Source organism: Apteryx rowi, unplaced genomic scaffold (assembly GCF_003343035.1).
Source record: "Apteryx rowi isolate R43461 unplaced genomic scaffold, aptRow1 scaffold_4, whole genome shotgun sequence".
In the NCBI taxonomy this organism is placed as follows: domain Eukaryota; kingdom Metazoa; phylum Chordata; class Aves; order Apterygiformes; family Apterygidae; genus Apteryx; species Apteryx rowi.
The window spans coordinates 3,781,064-3,807,015 of NW_020450529.1; the positions used below are offsets into that span (position 1 = coordinate 3,781,064).

Genomic DNA, 25,952 nt, shown 5'->3' on the forward strand with positions numbered 1-25,952 from the left:
TTTTATTTTGTAAACTTTTGGAGTAAATTTCATAAAGTTGGACTCATTCTAAAGACAGAAAGAAAGAATAGAGTGTGATTTACCCTTAGGTTACAGAAAAAATCTGCTAACCTTTTGGCAATTTTACATTTGGGGAGAATCCCCCTGCTACCTCTACATGCAAATAATGACAGAAAATAAAATTCAGAGCAGTGTGAAAGTTTCAGGATTTGGTTTACAGAAACATCTACAGTGAAATGGAGTAGTGTTATTCATACAATTTTTGCCCTCAATATTTTAATTTAATGTCTATGTGTCAGCCTCACAGGCAGGCTTAGAAAACATTAATCACCTTCAGCTAATTAATTTTTTAATTCTGTTCAGCTATTGCGTAATAAATATCTGTGTACAGCTCCTGTTAGCATGTACTGCTGAATGGTCTCAGCCCAAATCAACATATTTGAGCACTGAACACTGGAAAATGTTATTTGCTCTCAAAAGACAATGATCCTGATGCTGTTACTGACTGTGTGAGGAGATGCCTTGGAGTGTACAGAACTGCATTTACTTCAAAGGGGCTGCATGTCAAGGGAGAGATAATTACAGCAATATAGAGTTAATTATGCATATGCCAGAGCATAGGCTATTTTATTAGAGATGTAATCCTAGGTTCTTCTGTTGTTTTTTTTTTAGAGCCAATAAAGAACCTAGAGCAGGATAAGGCAACTAAATCCAAATAAAACCTGCTGCTGAATCGCATAGTGTATCTGAAGTCACTAGACGTTGCAATGGTTGTGCTGAATGTTCGTTAGCTGTCCCTGCTTAGGAGCCATGTGCCCAAGTGGTGTCAATCTCCCTCCTTATCCCAGAAGCCTCTCAGAAGTAGGTTAACCTTACTTTCTGGACAAGAACTATCTGATAGGCAAGTTGTGAGCTTGGTCAAGCAAGAGGAGAGTATTGCCTAACCCAGTCAGTTGTGAACTATTTCTTTCAGAGCACAGCTGGGAGAAGAGCAGCTGATAATCACTTTTGATACACTAGTCTAGGGAATAAAACGTTTCAGTGCTTTCCTCAGCCTGAGCAAATTCAAATCAATATTGCTCATTCTGCAGGAGAGCAGCTAAAGGCTAGTCTTACAGAGGAGACTTTCTACCCCTCCTGTTGAAGCTGACAGAAATGAATTAAAGATTCATAGAAGCATTGAGCAATAAAAGCAGAGAGAAAATGACTCTAAACTTATGATTAAGGCACTCGGCTTTGTAAAGGGAGATACATTTCAACCTCATTTTAAGATTATGTATTTTATCAAATGACTGTTTAATATAAAACATGGAAACAACCTGGGGCATGGACTCCAAGACCCTTTTTACCTAGAAGTCCTACTGCTTTTCCCATCATATACTCCACACTCCTTCCTGCACATCCAGGTTTTCTGTTCACTGGTTTCATGTACTCCTCCTTCGCCTGCTCTTCTGGCTGAGAATTTGGCGTATTCCTCCACCAAGCAGGTCTATAGGTCTCTCACTTTGAGAAGTTTTTTAGCTAACCCTGCTATACCAATTGTACTACAGAGAAAAGCCTATACTGTAAAGCTTCAGATCTTGGAAGTTCTTATGCATGATTAAATGCAAGCGTATGAGTGATCCTGCTACTCCTAATATACTAACATTCTTAAAGCTTCATGGGGGCCTAGTTTGAAGAAAACAGGCCTTATATCAGACTTCAGTGCTAAGAGAATAAATAATATCCCAGCCCATATTCAAGTATTATCATTTAGTCAGCAGCTTGTTAATCACACGGTCAGTTCAAACTCATACACAGCTATAGAAATCAAAGTATCTTCAGACTGCCTTCATTCCCTATGTACTTTTTTGTACCTCTTACATCTACATAAGACCTTCATATTGTTTTATGAATAAAACAATACTATGTTTTAATCACATATGGAAAAACAACTGACCTGAAGAGCATAGTCTAGAGAGAAGATTTTTCCCAGAGAAAGAAATACAGCTTTCCCACCCAGCACTCTAGAGCTTTACTAACAAGCAGAAGAAATTTAGATGCTCAACTTCATAAGGTGTGTTAATGAGCCTCATAAATAACAGCAGCTGAATCTGAAGAGAGGCTGGTGCATAAATAGGCAGGGGGGGTGAAGAAATAAAGGGTCTAGTGTGGGTCAGTTGGTTTGGCTTTTCTTTGAAAAGAAGGTTGCTGATTTTTTTTTTTGTTCATTAGCAGTAGCAACAACTTTTCTGATATCTTACTGGGTCTAAGGTGTAGAGTATGCCTTTAAAATGTAAAATTTTTCTTTGAGTCTTGTATTTAGCTTTACTAACATTACTAATATTTCTTAATAGAAATTTAGAGTAGATTGACTCTTAGAGTTAGAAGCTTCAGTACGGCTATAATAGCAATTGTGGGAGGCTTTTATTTTCTGAGAGTCAGTTTAAGGTCTGAAGCTATTGTGAAAGCTTTTGGCGTAACTGTTCTAAACCTACAGGTTCTTGCTTCTTACCACCTAATTGCCTAATACACTGTATCTTTCTTCTATTAGAATGAAATCAGTTGCTTCTCCTGTAGAAACAGAAATAGTTTTTTCATACACCCTGAGTAAAGAAGCATATACATGCATACAAAAGCAGAAGTGAATATGTTCTTGTCCAATATATCAAAAAACTAAACTTATTTGAAAATCAGTTTTGTTAAAATGTAAACTTTGAATGTTTTAAATGTTGTGAATGTGAAAAAGCATTTACAGCATACCACAGGCACACCTGAGTGATTAAATGACATCTACCAAATTTACCTCCCTGTGAATCTAGCAGAAAGTCTAACTTTAGACTGTTTGTGAAAGAGGGCTACATAAATTTGACAATCTGTCAGTCTTGGCAGTGAAAGAAAGGAAGGAAGGTGAACCATTCTTGTATAGATACCCTTGATAATGGAAGTATCTCTTGAGCTCTCATTCTCTTTCTATCTACCTATTCCTAGTTCTGGATTTAAAATGGGAAGGGATTTAAGGTCATGACAACTCCTTGTTTTCTTAGGTCATCTTCCCCTTTCTGTCTCTTCTTCTATCACTAGAAGAAGCATGCATAGACTTCCTAGGTTATCAGGAAGGCAGGAGGCTTTAGCTAGTGCCCCTTAGTCCCACATCAGTAGTGTAATGATAGTTGCTTCAACTAACTACTAGTTTATCTAATAGCACAGAGCTATTAGGTTTCTTCTGTCTTGTTTAAAATCAGGGGGAGGAAAAAAAAAAAACTGCAGTAACCATTGGAATCATATTCCTCTTCCCTCTGTGCAACTGTATGTGTAGGGCCAGGTTTGTCAAGTGACTCATTCAAGGGGAATGAATTGGCTGTCCATAGGGAGGTGTGGGTGAAGGGCTGCGCCCATCTGCTGTTGTTCCTTGGCATCTGTGCTTTCAGTTACATGGATAATTTCCTTCTAATAGTGTAGTCAGCATTTTCTACCTGAACAGCTAACCTCAGTTTCTCTCTAAACACTTGTACTAGCAAAGGTCCACACTAGTTATGGATTGTATCTATTAAATTGGATGGGTAATTCTAAGGGCAATCTTGTTCGGTACTGTGTAGAACACATTATATGACTTGTATTGTCTTAGTATGTTTACAACTCTTTTCCTGTTGGTATGGTATATCTTCCAAAGTCTTTAATATCTAACTAATTTTCATCCTATTTAAAATGTCTTAAGAACACTTTCAGTTAATTCAATGGAATCTATGTGTAAAGCTAGCAGTCCTTTCTCCTTTGGGTATTATGAGTCAGAAGAAAGGGTTTCTTTAAAAAAAATACAATCCTTTTCTATAGAAACAACTTCCTAAGCATCCTGAAATAGTATACAACCTATCATAGTTCACGCCATGTACTTAATCCCTATGGCATATAATTTTGGATCACAAATACAGTGTTTATGGATGACAAAGTTTCTGTTCTCTAGAGACTTGTTATTTCAGGTAATGTTGTTTTTCATGCCTGTTGGTCAGCAACTCACATTTCCAGCTTAAGGAACACTGTGGCAGAGAGTTTGTTCATGAATACCATTTTGTYGGTTCAGTTAATCTGGGTTAAACTCAATTTTAAACTATTTATTTGTTCTGAATGTTTTTTTCTACTCACTCCTATTGGTCAAATCATAATTTTACCCTACAGCAAGAGTAAAACATATAGCTTACTGACTCAAGGATGGATGTGTTGTCTTTCTGTCTGTCCCATTGATACATCTCAGGAACTCTTTCAAGCTTTTTCTGCCCTTAAGGACTGGGTTACGCTTCGTTTTCTTGATTATATACCTCTTTCATACTGCTGTAAACACTAAGTGAACTGACATTTCTTTTCTGTTCAAGACTTGCTGGGTTTAAATTGATTGATGGGTTTCTCTATATCTCCAATATACTGCATCCTCTTTATAGATCACTGTTTACCTTCTTTTCATGAGAATTTGTCTTATAACAGTTTCTTTAAGAAGAATTGAGGAAGCATTCCTGAGAGCAAGGCGTCAGCACTAGCACATAGTAAACTGAAGTTCCTATGTATATATGATCACTTCCCTGGGAAGCTGGGTATGAGTGATCCAAGAACTGCTGATTCTTTCAGTCTCGAACAAGCCAATTTGTTAATTAGTCTGTTGATATTTTCATTTTTTAATATATAATCTCTTTTCCAGAGTAAAAATTTCAGTCATCTTTAGTTAGTTTTGCTAGGAAACCATACTTTTACTCCAGACCTCAAAGGAGCTGAAGCAGTTTTGATATGGTTCTAACACCCCTAGTGTAGACTTGGAAATGTCTGTTGCTCCCAACTTTCAAGAGTAGGTATTGCAAAAAAATCACAAAAGATCACTTGCTCAAGACCTGCTCACTTCCAGTAGGTACACAAATGGGGTTAAGAAAATAGACACACTGCTCCAGCAGTGCACATACATATTCAAACCTTTATATTGCTCTATAAATACTGATGTTGGAAGCAGTAATACAGCTATAAAAAGGGTAAAAAAGAACATTGTACCCTATGTTTAGGGATGCTGTAGATGAAAAAAGGAGTCTGAAATATTGTGCTAAATGCACTGCACTACTGGTTCATTATCTGGACTTTACCTTATCCAGAAAGGAAGTCCTCAAATACATGTAATTCAACAGCCATATGGTTAAGAAGCTGTAGTAGGCAATGACAGTAGAAGCAAGGCAACCCCAAATCAAGTCTCTGGAAAACTCATTTTACTGTCACCCAAAGTCACAACGTCCAGGATTACCAAGCAGCCTGATCTAATTAGACCTTCTTTGATCAGGAGATTGGACTAGATGACCTCTAGAGGTCCCTTCCAACCTAAATTATTCTGTGATTTTATGATTATCAGAAAGGAGAAAATCAAGAACAGCAAACAAATTTTCATGACAAATCTAATGTATAGAATTCAGAATTCAAACTGTAACATTGAAATAGCAAGTGCTGAAAGGCAAAATAGTCTCTTCACTCAGATTTTAATGTAGAAAGAATTGCTGTTGGTGGGTGCTATTCTGCCATTCCACTTGAGTAAGGAGCTGAGATAACCAGGCATAGACAGGAAATACTCTTTTAGACCTTCATACTTTCTTTGCTTGTGTATCACATGCAAAGAGCAATGTTTTAGTCCTCAAGTAACCATAGAACAATAAAAGGGGCCCTGTAAGAAGTGGAAACCCCAACATATTTTAAAGAAATGAAATCCAAATTTGTTGTAAACTGTGCACTTTATGATTTTATCTTTAAAAACACCATGAAGAATGTATAAATGAAAAACTCATGACCAACTTCCTAAGTCTTCAGTGCTGTGCTGAACAAGCTTCCATTAATTTTTGCTTCAGTCAATTTGTAAATACATTGAGACCATTTAATTACACTTTTTTGACCTATTACTGTCTCCAGCAGCTCCCTAACATTATTTAGTCTTGTTAGCACCTCCTTCCACCGGTATCAAAAAGAAGTCTTGTTCTTTTAAGCAAACAATTTTTCCAGTTCTTGAATACCTTGTGTTGATTACACCAGATCTAGAAGCTGGTTAACCTGAGGTTGAGACTGAGATGTAGAGAATCATCAGAATAATAGCTGAGAAAAATTTCTGGTTTCTTCCAACAACTTCCTAAAGCTAAGGCTCAGTTTGGCTTGAATGAAGTTTGGTATTGCTTCCCTGTGAAAATGGCTAATTCTGTGGTAGATGTGGGGTCCAGTTCAGTCAATAGTTAAAAAGACATATAAATTTATTATCATGAATAGTCTAATGAGAGTACTTGATGCTGAAAATCAGTGCACCATAACTGACATTGTAAAGAAGACTTCAGGGGTGTGTGCCCAATGAATGATGACTTACACCAGGTAAATATACCTGTTGTCCAGATCTTTCTTTGAAAATACTGCTTTAGGACAATATGAATTTCTTTTTCTTTAAAACTTCAGATAGGCTGCACAAATTCTAGGGCCAATCAGCTTGTGAACTGCATAGGCTACTTCTCTTGAGCTATAGGAATTAATCTTTATTCAGACTGCCTACAACTTAGAACTATTCTCATACCTCCATGATGAGGTGGAGGACCACAAAGCAGAACCACTCCTTGTCCTTCTCTGACTGACACCGTGCTTCTTGTTTTGGTTTCAAAATTTTCAAGGTCTATTAGAGAGAGGGAGAAAAAAATCCCGGTTATTATCTATCCGATTTATTCCTAACTGTAGTCTAAGCTGTGCAATGCTTACACAGTTAAAATCAACAGGGGAACATACTCAAATATTCAATAGCATAATATAGTACAAGAATATCAGTATAAGAGTTGATATACCATAAGAAAAAATAGCTTGTCCAAACTAGAATCTAGTCTTTCAGAACTTATAAAATACCTATTCCTAAAGTAGTTATTCCCTAACCCAGTGAGTTTATATTACAATTCCTAATTGCAAAGCTATTGTATTATTTCATGACTTTCTCTAGCATCATTTTTTGGAACTTATTATTAGACTCTTAAAAATCCTCATAAGTAGGAAAAAGACATTTTGGTTTGTTTCCTTATTTTAGCAATAAAAAGCAGGTGTGCCCTTTTATATATGCAGATGATAACTAAACAGCGTTAGGACTCCCACAGTGTATGTGTTTAAATGACTATAAAAGTACATCATATTTTTAAGAGTCTCTTCTGTCCTAAAGCTGTCTACAGTATTTGGGCATGTTTTAATTGACCTGAATGAACTTTAGCTTTGGCTTTACAGGGGAGAGTGAGGATACTTTCAGTAGGAAATAATGTGATGGTTTAGGGAAATCTCCTGTATAAACATGTCTGTGTCTTATCTACCATTCTTGATTTTCACGGTCAACTGTCAGTTATTTCTTATTTTTTTACTGAGTCTACCACAACATCTCTATCTTTTCTGCTTTTTCATATCTTACTAAGATCTGGAAGTAATTTTCTCAGTCTCATTCCCTTTAAATAATAAAACTTAAATTACAAGAGATGACACAATTGATCTACTTTCAAAATTGATTATTTACTTTTTGATCCAGCTCTCATCCTAGTGAGAAGACTTACTACTTTTGGCAGAGTATTTTGGGAAATGATTGCTTGAAATACTTACATTCAAAATCTGTTTTAATAAATAATATCAACTTCTCCTTAAAGCTCTTTATATCATAGTCTTATATACTATTTGCCTTAAGCTTGTTTTATTTACCTTGCTATAGCTTTTTGTTTCAAACAATTGTTCCTTTTTTTCATCAGCTGAATAACTACCTGATCCAGCGTTCAGCAGAGAGAAAGAATTCTAGTTGGTCAAAGCAATAATGATTACTACCTGTACAGGCTCAGCTATTTATGTCGATATATCAATTTGCTCCCTCTTACTTGAACTTTACACAGTTAATTTTTCTTTTCCTCCTCTTCATCTCCTGTATATTGGTCTCCTATGAAGACATTGTCTACTCAGAGGTGACTGAATTGAATTAGGCAGCTGTAGCACCTCCTCACACTGTCATAGTCACAATAGATGGTATCTGTCAATACACAGGGGAAGTGTTTTAAACTGTGATGTTCTTTTAATTGCCTGCCTGCTAGATCTCTGGATTGCAGCCTATATATTCAGGCCTTAGCAGCAAAAACAGTCACATTTCCCTTTGCTAGCGCATTCTTTTAATTGTTAATACACACAAACTGTGCAGTTTCTAAAGAAAAAATGGATTAAAAAACAACAAAAACCCTTTTGGGCAGTATGGAAAATACATGTAGTATAACCAGTGATTTCCAGTGCTCTCCCTTGTGGTAAATTTTTGCAGAGCACAAAATTTCACTGGTAATGAGAGATCAGAGAACAAGGAAAGTAAGAGTAATGCAGAATTAAGCAGAAGGCTTTCAAGACAATCCAGAATTAACTGCGTAATACTTTACTCTGAAATTGGAATAGATTTGGGAAAGTAATAAGTTGCTAGTGTCTTAGTTCAATGACACAATATGTCATGGTATGATTTTACTGTCATTTAGGAAACTACATCACCTGTCCAGGTTCTTCATTTTAAAAAATTGATAAGTRTCCCCGATTTAAATACTGAAAAAGCAGTAGTACTAGGTGTTCTATGGGGAGAGTGTATGGGGAGAAAGTTGGCCTTGCCTTTTTAATCTACACTATTCAACCTTAAATTGAGTATCAAAATCTATATGCAGGAATCCTACCTCTCATAGCATGTTTATAGGTCAGTTTTACAAAGCAGCTCAGTTCTTCTCAGTGCTGGAGAAATTTTCATCCCATTATGCTTACCACAGCTATAGAAAGTAAATATGGAGGCACATAAATGATCATTTAACCTATTCCTTTGGCCCAAGATAGATGCAAGTGTATGTATGTCCTTCCTAACAGATACTTTTCTAAACCATTTTTAGACCTCTAAGGACAGAGATTTTCTTTATTCTATTCCAGTGCTTGACTTTCAAAGGTCTTCGTCACACTGCATCTTCTACCAAAAAATCCCAGAAATTTGGTAGACCTAATCAGGAATGATCAATGTTTTCTCTATCTGAAGCTGATTTTGATAGCTATTGTACAAAATCAATTTATTAAATGTCTCTCTCTGCAATAAAGAATCATTACATATTAAAAAAATGAAAGAGCAAAACAAAGCAAAATGAATAAAAATAACTCATTATGGGAGTCGTAGTTTTATTTCCCTCTTTATCTTTGTTGGACTTTTTTTCCAGGCAGACTCTTATCTCCCAAGAAGTACTATGACACCTCATTCAGATGTGATACAGTGATGAATTATGAAACTGTCTGTCTTTGAGATGTGGCCCAGGGTGATAACAGAGGAATGAGGCGGACCATCAGGAATAATGTTTCTTTTTGCTGGAAGCAGTCTTTCTGCCCGAAACATTATGCATCTTTTTTCTTTTCCCTGTTTGTGTGTGTGTGTGTATGTATGTGGATTTTCAATGATTAATTGCAATCTAAAATGTTTTAAATATAAAAAAATAACCTGAAGATGAATATAAATGTAGATATTATGTTTGGCTCTTGTTATTCTGAAAATCTGGCCACTTCTTATAATCCAATGTTGCTGGAATGTGCAGCCCTCAGTGTGCATTTACACCAACAGCAGCACAAACGCTCTATCTTCCCTGTTATTGTGTTACCTAGTGTAACTTTGTAACATAACAAGACATAACCTAATAAAGCATAATGTTGCTTGTCAAAAAGAGTATCAAATAAGATAGCTAAGATCAGGTGTTTGGCATGCATTTAGATTGCTAACACGCACTTAGGAATAGTATGACTATTTAACAGATGGTATATTTGCTAACTTCAGTGTTTCTGCAGAGATCTATAAATAAATTATCACCTAGTTCCTACATAATTCCTTCCCTTCTTTGCCCATATTTATCTCACTTTGTGAACAATGAGTTGCCTCACACTGCATTGCTCTATCAGCTGTGAGTTTTAAGGAAAAAAAACAACTTTTTTCAGCCCTGTGCACGTTGGCAGATTACTATCGGTATAGCACAATTAATCAGTCAAATGTGATAATGAGGTCATGTAGAATAAGCAAAATGCTCAGGTGAACACGTGATTCTTCAAAGTGAAGTGTGTAGATATGTGGACTCAGTTGTGTGGCAGCAAGTCATCATCTTCAGCTGGGAACATTTGCAGACCTAAGCAAGAAAGTTATGTGCTTAGAGCAAGCAAAACGTGTTATTCTGTGGAAACTGAATTAGAGAATGACAGGACTTTTTCTGATACAAGTTGAAGTATTTGAGATGAAGGAGGCTCAGTTCCTCACCAGGTATAAATACCAGAATGGGGATGGAATAATGGGACAGATCTCTAGCTGGTATAAGTCATTATTACTCCGTGAAAGTCAACAAAATTATGCTGATTTATGCCAGCAGAGGGCATGGCCTGCAAGTCTTCAATTTAGATATCCAGTTATCATAAAAACGAAAGGTCATAGAATGGCTTTTTCAGATGAGAATGGGCATCAGGGTAGCTTTACTAAATACTGAGCTGCAATTAAAAGAAGGCAAGCAAACCCACAGTGATCAGTGAGTTGTTTAGTTGAAGTGATGGATGATGATATATGGAGGTAGGTACAAATGGAATTGATATACACAAATATTTCCTGCTAAAGTACTCGTGTTACTGAATTAATAGGCTTGATGATCAGTCACACAGTATGGCAGTATGATTCTTCAGTGTTTTAATGCCAAACACTGACATAATTGCTGATTGCATTGTGCATATATATCTCATCTACTTCCTTCACCCCTCCCTCCATTACCTACATATCAGACCTTTTTTCTTAATATAAAACTACTTTATAAGTGTTAGAGTGGTAGGTTTAACTTGTACAACACTGTGTCTGAAAACTTGATAGATTATCCTGCGATTAGGGAGTTATTTTTTAAATACATACAGCAAGAGCAAAAATCTAAGCAGCAACTCATCACAAGTAGCAACTGATTTGTTTTGACCTCCTGACCATGTGTTTCGAATTCCTTAAACTGTGCAGGTGTAGTTATATCACTTCCAAACAACATACTGATCAAGGACACCTTTGAAAACTTGCAGAATGTTTGTCGTTCTCACTTCATATGTAGTTTAAAGTAGGTTGAGAGAAATATTTCCTTTTCAAGATGTAATTTAGCAGGCAAGATAAGAGAATTAATTCAAGGAAATAAAAAATGTCAAAAGAAAATAGGACAAAAGAGATTCTTTTTGTGTCAGATTAAAATCTTTTCTAACTTGTGCTGTTCTTATAAGCCTACTTATTTGATTTTTTTTTTTGCTCAACCAAATTGCACTGATTGTTTTCTTGGGCCTTTCCAACTGTATTAGTATCACAATCACAATACTAATAACTAAAATTCTAAAAAAAAAAAGATTCATTTAAGTAGCTAACTGCAAATGAAGGTAAAAAAATCTATTTATTTCTTGAAAGATATGTATCTCATGTCACTATGGCATTGACAATGTATGGAGTAGAGAAGAGCTACGTGGCTCTGAAGTGTTACACAGCTGACACTGAAATAAAGAGAAGCCTGCCTGAGTGGTCCAGTGATAGGAGGATAGGATAGGATTTAAGTAGTGAGGGATGAGCACTAAAAGTCTTAACATCTGTATTCAACTGCCCTGTTTCTAATAACTCCATCAGAAATGTCACAGTGTTCTGAATTATGGAATGGAAATGCCCTAGTGGCTATTTCATGATATTTTCAGATATTTCCATCCATTTTGCTCTCGTCTGAAGCTGAAAACATGAGAAAAGTTGTCTTCATCATATTTCTGCATTTCTTGTGGCTGCATTTCTTCTGCTGTCTGTGGCAGGGTTGAGAAATAATAACACTTCTAGGGGAGAAAGGTATAGACCTTGGGATTTCTATTACTTTTTAAAATGTGGAGACTGTTTGAATATATCATTGAAGCAGTTATGGAATTTTTGAAATTCTGGGTAAAGTAGAGTTACCGTTGCATTTTTACAAGGTAGGCCCCAGATTTACACAGCACAGTTCATTCTAAATTTAAAGATAGACACAGATGATTTTTTTAATGTCTTCCATTTGCATCAAAAAGAAAATATTTGTTAGAATGAAGGTTCAGTGGTTTGGATATGAGAGAAAAAGATAAAACCAACTTAGCAGTAGGTCCTTGAACAGTAAGCCAAATCAGAACACTGTTTCAGAGAAACATCACTATGCTTGAGATAGCCCAATTTAACCAGTTCCCTCAAAAGACCAAACTGCATTCTTGCAATGACCATACTTCTGGATTACAGAGGTAACTCAGAACTAACTATAATCTCTACCAATTTTCAGGAGAACTTTTTGATTCTCTTAAGTCAGAATTTTTGCCTTTTATCAGTCTTTAGGTGACAGTACAGGGCAATAACAAGGTAGAATTTGATGGCACAGAATGTTTCCAGTTCCATGCAAGGCTTCACTGATAGTATTTATATGGTGATGATTAAGACATGCATGAGGGTCAGTAGCTTGACTTTTAACCAAATAATGCTCATTGTTACATATTCTTTTTATAATGCAAAAATACTGTAGATACAAAAATAGAAAAACATATTCTATTTGAAGAATGAACATAGGACATTTCTGTATTACTAAGTAGCAAACAAGGAAACGAGCATTTTACTGTATGAAATTGTTACAGACAATTAGAAAAGGTCCAATTTATCACCCTGCATAATTACTAATAGATCATCTGAATTAATGCAATTTCATGCTTTCATGAGCTTTTGATTTTTTCATAAATATTTTGTCATTACATAATCCCAAGTATTATAGCTGTAATTACTTATTATTGAAATAGACAATGAGTGCGAAGACATTAGAAGTAAGAACAGTTTACAAATTAGCAATGTTCCTGAGGATAAATTAATAAACTTTTTCACGTTTCCATTGAGATATGTCTATTTGTGATAAATCATACCTGTTCCAGTTTCTTCTGTTTATTTTATTGGGTATGATATATTACAATATGATTTGTATTACTGGATATGACGAATCACAATACAACTTACCTTGCAGGGGAAGGTGATAAAAATTATAAACTCAGCAGTTCTTAAGAGAAGCTCATTGTTATGATTTGCTATAAGCGTTTTTAGCATCTATGATTATGGGCTGACTATTATTTACCTTGATTTTTCTGTGACTGTAATGAATTATGTGGTCCACTGGTAACTGTAGGTTTAAATTCCATGATTGATTCAGAGGAGTCAAGTCTGTTAGAGACCCAAATTGAAAAACTGGGCTATCGTATCTCAAATTCTAGGAGGTCTCCTCTATGGGTAGATTTGGGGTTTGTTTTGCTCTTTGATATATGTGAAGTCTTAAGCACTTTCATTGGGCTATAACACTTTTAGATTCAGACTGTGCACATTGACAAAAGGTCATGATTATCTGTTTCAGATTGCTCCAGAAGACCTCCAAGTATATATAGCCTTGCTTCTTGTTTCTACTTGGTATTGTTATATTGAATAACCTTTCAGACAGATCAGTAAAAATCTCTTGCAGTTTGGTTACTAATAAGGGGTGTTACTGAAATATTTTTTCATCTCTAGAATTTTTAATGTTTTAAAAATATTCTAAAGTAGGAAGTTAAACATTATATTATATGCTGCTCAGCTTAATCCTGGGTGGGTTTAATTGACCTCAGCAGGGCCTTTTGCTTAGGTTTTCAGGATTTGGTGCAGAATAATATCTAATGCTGCTATATTAAATCACATGAAAAATACTACTTAAAACAGTACAGTAGGACTGCATTCAAAGCCCTCAATGAACTAATAATGGAAAGGAATGGATAACTGTCAGTTTAAGTAATCCCTCTTAACTGCCTCAATATGACTTGTTTAGACAGAAGCTAGTCAATAATATAATAATGCATACCACACTCTGCAGTTTAGTAAAAATACTTGTAACTTCATGTTTCAACATTTGAAATAAAATGGAAGTAAATCCAATATATAATTTAGGACATCATGAAGTAATCTAATGAAATCCAATTCCTTATTAAAAAGCTTTCGGATAAAAATCTTTAGCATTCTGTTATAAAAGAGACTTTTCAACACCACAGAAAATTGACAGCAAAGATAACTCTCTCAGGATGAGAATTAATGAATTTAGTTTCAATAAAGGTAACCCTCAACTTCTCTTGTAAAAATAAAACACTTTGAACATTAATTTGTGTTCATTGTGAGTTGCCAAATTCAAAGGCAAATAATAAATGTGCTGTTTCAGGACCTGTTCAAATCTGTGAGTTTAAATACCCTGAGGTAAAGTTGGACCTGATTCCTGTCCTGTCATAGTTAGACAATAGGATGCAACTCATCTCAGTTATGTATATGGTGATTCAGAATGGAAAATGTTAGAATCATAGCGTGCATTTAAATACATCAGTCTTTCCTTTTAAATTCATGTGATGTGATCCAGAGACAGTGTTATGAAAGAAACCATTTATCATATACTTTGTCTTAAAGTTTCCGCTGCCAAACTGCACCTCTTACTGTCTGTAAAAACCRTTTGAGAACTGGTAGTTTCTAGGAGGTGCAAATGGTGACTTTCATAGAATCTTGGAATTAACCACTAAACCTCTCAAGTTGATTTGGTCATTGTTGGTAGCTTACTCCTAGAGTTGGTTCTGTGAAGGCCATGCACTCAGAAATCAAGCAAAAAAAAGGAGACTCACTCACTCTCTTCAGATATGTCCCAAAGGCATGGCTAATTTCATTTCTTACAGCTTTTACTGGAAAGTAAACTCTCTTTTTCAGCTTTCAGAAGAGTAGTAAACTTACTAAACAAATCCCCTAACAGTTCCTTTGTCTTGATAATAGTGTCAATAGTATCAATCTATTTCCCTTTACCATCTAATCTTAATTTTTTAAATGTTCTGATTGATTTTCTATGAATTCAATTTAAGATTAAGGGCAGTGTTATCTCTAAATAAGGTGTTTGAAAGCTGCTTAGCACCTGAATGTCTCCTTTGACCAGGACAGGTGAAAAATGGCTGTAATTCCTACTTTTGTTCTAGTTTTCTGTCTGAGATAAACACAGATGCATCACATCTCAGTTAAAAGAAAAACTTCCCTTCTTATTCCCCCCTCAAGGAAGCCACCAGAACAATCACGTGCCATTTCTCTTGTTGTTTAAAGCCTTGCTTGTCACATCTAGCACTGATTGCCCTATCAGAGTAGTTTGCCAAACCAAGAGGGAAAAGCACAATCATGAAGTCTTGTCCTTTTCCAAAGCTGCATAATCAACCAAGGAACTTTATCGGGGCTCCTATATTTATTTAAATGGCTTTGGAACTTCTAAGGGGAGTGGAATTGTAATTTACACATTAGGATCCACACAGGTCCCTTGTCTTCAATTCAAGTTAAATGATATGAATAGCCAATCCAGGCACTAATTTTAAAGGTGGGGAACAATAATTTCTGCCACAGCCTGATTGTCTTTTTCAATTAAAGAGTGAAAATGCCCTTTACAAAGTAATATCAAGCTCCTCTAGAGGAAAAAATGGAAGGTCACAATTAAATTAAACAGGGAGAGTGAGGGGAAAAAAGTCCTTAGCTGACTTTATTTTTGTTTGTGCACCAAGAAACCAAGTGCAAAGAAACATATGCTGTAAAGCTGTAGTGCTGGTCTACATCTGCTTTTTGTTATTTTTCTCCTTTTACAGAGTTAGCAGCATAAAATATTAAAGCTCTCTTTTGAACTGAACACATGAATTGTACTGAGCAGTAAGTATTGATGGAGCCTTAGGGCTTTTACTCTAAACTCCATCTGCAGGCCAGAGGCATATCTGAGGATCTGACCCGCTCAAAAGGAGGGGAAAGTAAGAAATATATTTTTAATATTTTATATTCCTGAACAGTTTTCTCACTTGTCATGGCAGAGTTCATTTGTCACCTGTCATCACAGAATCGCTTTGCCTTCTGCATGTGTTTTCTCCAGATTGGAGTGTTCTTAAAGACAGATTTTTCTCCCCAATCTAAATCTCGTGGGCCAAATTTATCCATAATAGAACTGTGCTCGTTTGACTGACTTATGATGGAGATTGCCCTGGCTCCCTGTGTCAGAATGCCTCTTGGCCCAGGTATTAACTTTTATCCCAAATCAGCTTCTTTTACTTATATTTGCACACCCTTCCACGCAGACCTGGTTTCTCAGTCTGTGTGTAGAGGTTTAATTAACTCAGGCTCRTTCACTTGGGCTCTGACCTTCTCATTGGCACTGAGCAGACATATACCAGGTCCTGCAGAGAGCCCTATTTACTTCCAAGTTAGGGGTCCCATAAGCCACTGAATACCTCCTGATAAGTACCGCACATTGAGTTCAGGCTATTAGGGTTTTTTTTATAATGCGGTATAATGCATTAATAAATGCAATAAGAAAAATGGTAAGGAAGAGATGGATGTCATGCATTGTTGCAAGAATGTAACAAACGTATGCAAATTTCAGCCCTTTCCAAATTCTTGTCCAGCCCTTGGGAGATCTCAGTCCAGTACGGAATTATTTCTTGCAGTATTACTTTGAAATATCTCCAGACACTACCGCTTTATCTCACACATTGCAGCTGCAATGCCATCAAAGATTTCCTTCTAATGGGAATTCTGAAATTCACCTGAGTGACTGATGTAAAGGATTTTTCAATGCAAATCTTCAATGTGGGATTTCAGCTATGGTATATGTTATTAGTTGTTCTTTCAGTAATGTTTAGAAATGAAGATTTACAGCTTTGTGCATTCTCCATACCAGATCTGGCTTGCCTATTGATAAAAGCTATGCCTGTGGCCTTACCCATTCACATCATGTAAAGTGCTGAAGACTGTTCTTCCTCCTGGAACATAAGAGGTAGAATAAAGAGGTTTCTCTTATATCTTAGAACCTTTGTATTAGACAGGATCAGCCTTTGCTACAAAAATAAGTAGTACATTAATTTCATTACTTCTTATTCAAAGAAGCCACTCTTTTATTCCAAAGAATTTAATTCAGTTTTTCTTTATTCCAAACCTTCATCTATAAATTTTTATTTTTTGTCAAACTGAAGGATGAAGAAGCTCATGTGGACATTATAGATACTGCATTCAGTAGTTTATTGGAATCTAAGTCATATAGTCTGCAATGAAAGTAGGGCAGATAAAAAGAAAATCACCCATACTTCAAATAAAGACTGGTTTTACCCTTCAAAAATATTACATTTTATCAGTCAGAATCTAACATCTCTGGAACCTGTAGATGCTTTGTTACCTACCATATCTCAGTCATATATATTGCTTTTCCAATACAACTTGCAATGGGCTGATTTAGGATAAACACTTTTATAGGAATTACAGAATAGTAAGTAATACGTAACTGAAAGATAATCTTCAGATACTTCTACATTCCCTGTTACTGCTTTATCTGACTATCTCACTGCCTGTAACACTCCTTACAACACCTCTGTAATGTATACCTCCATTTTATAGATAAAGAATTTGTGTACAAAAGAAGTGAGAGGCAATGTAATAATGGTTTTGGCAACCAGAAATTAGACAACAATTCATCCTAATGGAATGAAATAACTTTAACAAAGTGTTCTGGTAAAGAATAGCCTTGAACATGGTGGTTAGAAACTATGAGGGATATGAGATTAAATCCATTCAGGAGAAATAAAAATGCAACTTGGATCTCTGATAGTGCTCTGTCTAGCATGACATTAAATAAAAGGGGAATGTCACTGCCATCAGCTCCAGTTCTTGTGTTTAACAAGAAAGTGGAGGCCATGACTACATGTGGTGTTAATGTGCATTAAATGGGCTCTGAGAACCCAGATCAGACGGAAACCTTTAGGGAACAGTGGAGAGAGCAAAACCCATGTATTATGTAGACATATCCATATATTCTGATTTTTAAGATTTTCAGGCTGCTCTTTCTGTCTCCATGATGTCTGGATATTTACATAATCCTATTTCTGTAATATCTGAGCTTTAAAATAGAAACACTATTAGCACTTTGTCTCTTCCTGTCAGCTAGCAGGTGAAACAGTTCCAGTGGTTTTTTAGTTACTGTTGAATGCTGGCTGATGGTTTCTGCTTTTCTTTAAGCCTGTGACAGTCTGTGTGTACACAGACTTGTGTGAAGAAATAAATACAAACAGATGAGTTGAAGGTAGTGAGGTCTTGCATCATTTTTGGTCTTTGTGTAAGTAAGCTGCACCATTTATGGCGTCAGTTCCCTGTGAATATTCTTAAAGCAGCCTTAAAGGAAATGCAATGCAGCACTTAAAGGTGGCTAGAACAATGTACAGACCCCTTAAAGTAAATGTGTATCAGGTTCTCACAATGTTTTTTCCCTACCTTTGTGCAGCAGAATTATGAAAAAGAAAAAAGTATGCCTGAGGCTGCTTGGTCTGCTCCATGGGGAACATCCATTAAGGCAAAGACCCTGATGTAGACTCGCATCATGGGGAACCACTGCAGAGTGTTGGAGCATTGGCACAAAATGCCCATAGTAATCGGAGCTGATAAATGGAAGTTCTATTTCAGTTCAGTCCAGGCAGAGATATTCCAAAATACGGGCTTGATTTCCAAGTAATAGAGTGAATTCTTGGTATATTTGTTATAATTCTTTCTATTCAGAAGCTTGTGCTGCACCTGGTTGTATGCAGGGAGAGGTACGTACTGCTGCTGTAGCTATTTTGACTGTTCAGTCATAGTTAAGAGTCCAAAAGACAATTTTGGGTTGTAAGCCTATTTTGTGACATAAGGAGAGATGAAAATAGCATTTCCATCCTCCAAATAGAATCAGCTTGAATGATGAGTGTTGCTATTGCAACTTCCATTTTATTCTTGCCTGCTCAGGGGATTGTAAGATGCTGTCAAGATCATTGGGAGGGTTTGTGCCGAGCCTGAGAAGCCTGGTCTATTTTATCTGGTTTTCAGTACATTTGCAAGTTTAAATGTGCTTCTACATATATATATATATATATATATATATATTTATATATATTTATATTTTGTATTTATATATATATATATAGTTTTATATATTATGTATATAAGCTAGAACTTTCAAGCCAGGGAAGTAGGTTTAATATATTGCTTTGCATTTGTAGGTTATAAAATGATGTGAAATGTAGTCAAGTTTATGATTATACCTGAAGTGCCCCTATAGAGGTTATGGGAATGTAGTACATTGGGAAAACTCTTGGATATGTGTCTGATGGTGACCTGCTTCTGTCAGTGGAAATCTCAGCTCTTTCTCTTGATCACTCTTAACTTAGCAGTTATTGGCTATCCTTGAGTTACTTCTGAAAACTAAATTAACAAGCATATACCCCCTTTCGAAAAATAAAGAAGTTGCAATGTTCATTCTTTTGGTAGCTGATAGATGGGCTGATCAGTATGCCAGCCCTTGTATGCAGTGATGAATTTGCAATCAATTTAAAGACCGAGAAGGCTTTACTCAAGGTGGAAGTTGCAACATATAGTACACCTTTTAATCGAATACAATTGTTACATGGGGATTTCTGGACACACACAGTACCACAGTAACCACCAATCCAGAAGTGGATGTGACATTTAGACTAAAATTCATGCATGTCCAGACTTCATAAATTCAGACTATCTGATCTGATTTAACTGTATTGATTTTTCTATTTTCTGTTTCAAAGCATATGCTACAAGTAGAAAGGGTTATGACATTTTGAGGCTTGCTGTATTGCTTTGTGATGTTTGTGTAATTTGTGTGCAGTCAAAGGTAAATAACATGATGAAGTAATCAGATGAAAAGTGGGTTTTTCATGCTAGCTGAGCATCTCACAGTCACTCTAATAGGGCTTTGTGAATACCTCAGACTGTCATGATCTAGCAAAGACTAAATGGACTAGAATGTTTTTAATGTCTTTCCCCTAAAATGGTTAAATGTGAATAATTATTGTATTACTGTTTTCCTATTGCCTAATGGAAAAACTGTCCAGGAGGAATTGTTGCCTCTTAATTTATTTCAGCAAAACTGTCTTCTATCCTGCAGTTAACAGACAAACCACATGTGAGAGCACTTGTGAGCTCTAGGTTTCTTCCAGGGGCTCTAGTGCTAGCATGCTCATCCAGGCTTCTCTGAGCAGCTCAGCCAGCAGTGCACCTTATCACTAGCCAACAAGAGGGCAGATATACATATTCAGAAAAATGCTACTGAGAATAAGGACCCATTTCCAAGCAAAACCCCTGACCACCCCTTTAAAATCCATGAGATCCAAAGTAGTGGTCCAAAGATGCCAAGTTTTTTTTTAATATGTTTAGTCTGTAGCACTGGGAAAAACTTTTAAATAGATGGTCTAATACCTCCACTGTGCCCTAGTGTGTGTTTCAGTACAAACTGACTAATCCTATTTGTGAATTTAAATTATCGTCATTGTTTCTCAGAAATGATGATTAAAATCTTTGTAAGGCCTGAGGTCTGAAAAAGCGGCAATCATCATGACTGTCTATCAGTGATCACAGAACAATTTGACTGAGAATCTCATTTGAGATCCTAAGCCAACCAGAAGTTTTAAATTAATTTTCTGGGTTTATGCCCTGAATAGTTATGAATTAGGTTTATATATAGGTTTTTTTCATAGTGGAGTAATTTTTTTTTGTTTGCTTTATTGAATTTATTTCTGTTGTGTATCTGTTAGTGTCTCTATTATAGGCATGCATGACAACTAAAAGAATTAGTAACAGTCCTGGGTAGACTGTTTTGCTGCAGCTAGTTATGGGTATTTCCCTCAAGACCAGTTGTTTACATGCAGTTACTTTTACTTAAAACTGATGAAATAATTAAAACAAATCCCCTGTGTGCCATGGATAGAGACCTAGTTGAAGCAGTATTAAAGCAGTTTTCTGCAACAGGCTTTTTGCTTTGATTTTCTTTTAAGGCATGAAATGCAGTTTAGATGGTCTTCATTAATAAAAATAGTTTTATGCAAAACACCTCATTAATATGCATGCAAATGCATCTTGGATCCACAGAATAAGAGAAACTCCAGTTTTACTTATCAAAATACTTCTTTAAACCTAGATGCTTTTCCCTTTTGTGAGTTTCGGACATGGTTGTTGTTTTGCTATCTCTATCTCCGGCACAGAAATTATAGATGCTGCATTTCTGCCCAAATGGACTCTGTAGCAGTTTCAGGAGCATGGCTTTCTGGTGGCAGCAGTACTAAGGCATTTCTCCTAGTGTAGCAGGGCTCAAGGCAAATGCTTTCATTTCTAGTCCTACCTTCATGCAGGACAAACAAAAACTGACGTCTGGGAAGCTTGTGCCCAAGCAACTACATTTCAATTTAGAAACTAAACTATGTAAAACCTGAAGTAAAACCTTGTATGTCCCCATCCCTTTCTTCCAGCCTTCTCTCTTGCATAGTTTACAAAGATAATAGAGAGAGTTCTCTTTGAGGTTCCCTTTACTTAGAATTTCATCATTAGTGGTGTTCTGTTGTTGGACATCAATACTTAATTTACTGATGTGGGAGAAAAAAAAGAAGTAATAAGTGCGTTATGACTTGAGAGCAGAGCTCAAAACTCAAATCTGGGTGAGGATCCCTTTTTTGTGACATGCTCTGGCTACACAAGCTGGATCTGAAACCAACAATCTTTAACCAGGCTGAAAGATCCAGATCAACAGCTCCAGTTCTTGCAAAACGTGCATTAGCTTTTGAAAGCGCATTGCTTGCTGGGGAGGCAAAGAAGCATAGGATTCCCATAGGATTTATAGGGAACTTCAAATTCTACTTAGGACAAAACAATCGATCACCAGGAAGTACGAATAACGTAGGACTGCCATCCTATGTATCCTGCTAATGCATTTTTGTGCTCTTTTTCTGCTCACTCTCTCTGATACTCATATTTTCAGCTTGTAGCTTTAATAATCTATGCCATTTCCTTCTGTACCATATTCCTCCTGCAGCTTTCATTTGACAGCTCTGTTTTTAATAGAGGATAAGCATGATACTCTGGCTGAATCTGAAGACATATTTCTCATCTCATGCAACATTTGTTTTGTTACTCAAAGAGCTTACTATTTTGAACTGAGGAAGAAACATATTTTGCAAATTAAGTTGAGATGTATAATAAATCCATGCCCCATAAGTGTGAGGGGAAGAAGATCCCAAGTTTCCATGAGTATCATTAGTTCAAATTCAAGCTCAAATTATTTACCTTGTAGTAAAAAGACAAATATGCATAAACTCTGCTACTTGGATAGTAGGCCATGTTCAATTTTTTATCGTGGTGATTGCAATTACATGCCAGGCAATGCCATTCAGGGAAGAGTCCCATTTTGTTAGGTGTTGAATGAGTGTTACAATATCAACGTACCTGCCTGCCTAGATTTTAAGATATAGTTTGAGCTATTGGGTGAAATAAATAAATTGGAGAGCAACATGAAAATATGAAATAAGAAAATGTTAACTGTGAAATAACTGTTTCAAGGTAATTTGTTCCACTATTCTCATCAGGTCATTAGAGTATTTTCCATGTACTGTGACTTTTTTCTCTAGTAAGACAAATTAAGACTCATAGTTTCACAGTGATATCTCTGAATATAAGCGTTTTTCTGGGTGTTTTCATTTGCATGTGTAGATGACAAGCTTCAATTTACCTGTCCTTTCTCTTTTGTATGGGAAAGGATGTACATTTCTGTCACTGCCAATCAAAAAGTAGCCCACTTCTTGAAAATGGCTTCTATGGTTGTTTTTAAGAACTAGAGAATTAGTGTGGGATGGTAACTATAGGTTTGTCTGCTGCTGTGGACAAATGAAATTTTACTTTGTTCTGAATTGCACCCTGAAGTAACTTTGGGAAGTATCTTGGTGGGAGTTTGAAGCCTGAGTAAATGATCTACTTGATATTTAGCCCATTTAGCTTACAGTATATTGGCATGTGACTTTCAGCAGTTAGTGAGTTACGTGCTTCAGATGGCATGCTTCACAAACACGGAGTATCAAAGAACTAATGTTTAACAGCTGAAAATACTTAATACCATCCACAGAGGTCCTCTACTTGCTAAGTGGCGCCAACTGAATAATACTGGAATATGCTTCCTCCTCAGATTTTCCAGAAATTATATGTGATATTTCCCTTCAGGCTTGCATTTGTCTCTGCCCAGCAGCCAGACAAAGAAAGGAGTAATTGCAAGAGGATACAGTAGAGCATCCTTGCCTTCTGTTGAAAGGTGTTCAAAATATAAATAAAATAAATAAAAATAAAAATAAAAATAAAATAAAAATATATAAATATAAATAAACCCTATGTTTAGATCCTTAATAAACTGCCTTGCAAAGAAAATTGTGTGTTGAAGTATAAGCTGTTAAGGGCAGTTGTTTTAGCCCAACCAAATGCACGCAAAAAATTCTGCTTGAGCATGTGCCTCTCTGTTTTAAGTTGAGATTTTAAGCTCTTAGGCCAAGTGTTGGCTTTTCCTGTCAATTTAAATTTCTTTTCGGTACCAGGGAAAGCTTCTGATGAATCATACTTCCCACAAGAGCTTGAAGACAGGATGCCTCTGTCCCAGTGAACTTCTTTTATTCTATTGATGACTATTGGTGATTCATTGACAGTTGTATAGGCAAAACATGGACTGACTTCACAAAGACATTTCTTTTCTCTCTTCCTTACCAGTGAGACCTTCCTCTGTAAGTTTTCCTTCCCTTTCACTCTTTTAACTTTCTCCAAACCCTTCTCCTTACAAAGAGTTAAGAAGATTTTCCAGAGCTATCTTTCTGTCTCCAACCTCCCTATGGCTACAAACTGGCTAGAGGCAAAAGAAAACATTGAAAACCACAGGAAGGAAGTGTAATTAGATATTATTCAAAGGACCAGTGGGTAGAACAGTTGTTTATCGCACCTGAAGCCAGTGTATCAAGCCAATATGATTCCCTCTTGGCTGGGACAGCAAGCAAACATTAACCAAATCTGCTTCCAGCATATTCTGTAATTTAAATCAGCAACAGACTTTTCAAGAAAAATAGGAAATAATTGTGAAATTTGCATATGCTGAACAATCACTGGAGCCTTTCCATCTTTTATGTGTATTTCCCAGATATTCCTTGTTCTTTTTTACACCTTCTTCATGCCTTCATTTGAGGAAATTCTTTTTAAGTCTTGTCTGATCTCCCTTCCTAGCCTGTGCTGTTTTCTTGTGGATTATAGATTCCATGGATAATTTTGAGAAGGCCATCTATTCCTGCTGCTTCTGTCTGAAATGAGATTTGTTCTGAAACGGAACAGTTTTCATCTCTGGGTCTTGTAATGATTTCCCATGTATAAAAGGTGGCTTGCAAGGTTGTTTCAGAAAAAGTGGAAAAATAATGAATCAAAATTTTAGCTTCCATTTGACCGGCTCTTGGGAATCAAAATATCTCAGAAATTCAGGGTAAAAAGTTATTAAATGTGATACTAGCGATACACAGTTTGATCAGTTTTACTAAAAGAGAGTCTGTGAACCACCATGACCTCTAATGTCTCCTTTGTATAACCCCAGTGACATGAGATTTGCTATGAGAAATGGAACAAGATTAATAATTAATACATTTGCTGGTGTCTGAAATAGCGACACAAGGTTGGCTTAAGACACATGTTTTATTAATGAGGTTTGAAAACAATTGCTTTCTCCAAGCAACAGACAGCTCAGACCTTTGTACTGTGAAAAAAGAAGTGGAGGTAAAATGTTGTGGGAGCTTTTTTTTTCTCTTTTCTCTTTTGTTTTTTTTGTGTTTTTTTTTCCCCCAGGACATTAACAGAGCTCAGTAACCACATATAAATGATGTGAGGAAGATTTTTTTTAGAAAGAGGAGAAAAATGGGAAGGCTAAATTAAGTTTTAAACTGGTTCAAAACAACATACATCCAATCTATCCAATCTAGCTGAAATATGAAACGTTCTACAGATATTTTGCTAGGTAAGGAAGGAGTGTGTTTCTTACTCTGCTACTGTAACAAAATGTCAGTGTGGTAATTAGAGTTACAATATTTCTATGACTCCTCTGGACCTCATTATGCTATAGAAAATGGAAAGCCTAACTTTTTGCAACAGTCCCCACCCGCACTCATAACTATGTGCAATATAGCAAAGAAAGCACTGTCTTAAAAAGTGGAAACACCTTTATTAAATGAAAATAATTGCATTCATCTTCTTTGACCTTTCAGTTTTCTGAAAGTTATTCTTGTTCCTGAGGGCTAGCAAGTATCAGATGTCTGTTTTTATTACTAATATTTACTAGGAAAGATTTTTTAAGAATAAGTACTGCTGAAGTAAGACAAACCTTTTGAACAGAATCATCAATGATATATTAATTATCTGATATATTATAGTTCATGTGCAGAATTAATCAGAAAATAATGCTGCAATAAATATGATCTTCCCAACTTACATGCAAATTGAAGCTTTGCCTTCCTGCTCAGAATTGTTCCAAATGAATTTGTGGCCAAACACTGGTATGTTCCAATATCCTGGTTTTTATGTGGGTTATTGATTGCCAAGCTGCCTCCAACCAACCTGTAGTGATAACTCATGGTAAGATCAATATCTGTGCCATTTTGCTTCCACCTTTGAGGGGAAAAAAATCAAATTATGCTTATAATTTACAGATCCTATTCATATTTATCTTAAATAGCGTACTGTAGCATACCTGTAACAATGAAAGTGTAGTTAAATATCACTAAATCATACCATTCTTCACACAAGACTGCTTCTTATGTCAATCTTAATGATATCARTAATTCTGTTCTTTGAAAAATCTTTACTGCTTTTATGCTAGTCACCACTGTTCATCCAAATGTCTACAAAAAGTAATTATAACTTATTCATACAAACTGAGTTATCCGTCCAGTTGGGAGTATGGTATATGTCTTGACTTTAGCTACCCTGTTTTTTATAATACAAATAGTACCTGAATGTGTTTTACAGTCCTTGCAAATGATGT

General features: G+C 36.0%; 1 protein-coding gene across 1 annotated transcript in view; it reads right to left on the reverse strand.

Annotated features, from left to right (window-relative positions):
* CNTN6 (contactin 6) overlaps positions 1–25,557 on the reverse strand; it is a 92,062-nt gene extending 66,505 nt beyond the window's left edge. Inside the window, exons 1-2 of the mRNA XM_026074917.1 lie at positions 25,401–25,557; positions 6,551–6,646 (exon numbers count right to left, since the gene is read on the reverse strand). Coding sequence (XP_025930702.1) covers positions 6,551–6,646; positions 25,401–25,542 — 238 coding nt within the window. The 5' untranslated portion in view covers positions 25,543–25,557. The remainder of the gene's footprint in view (positions 1–6,550; positions 6,647–25,400) is intronic.
* Between the last annotated feature and the right edge of the window lie 395 nt (positions 25,558–25,952).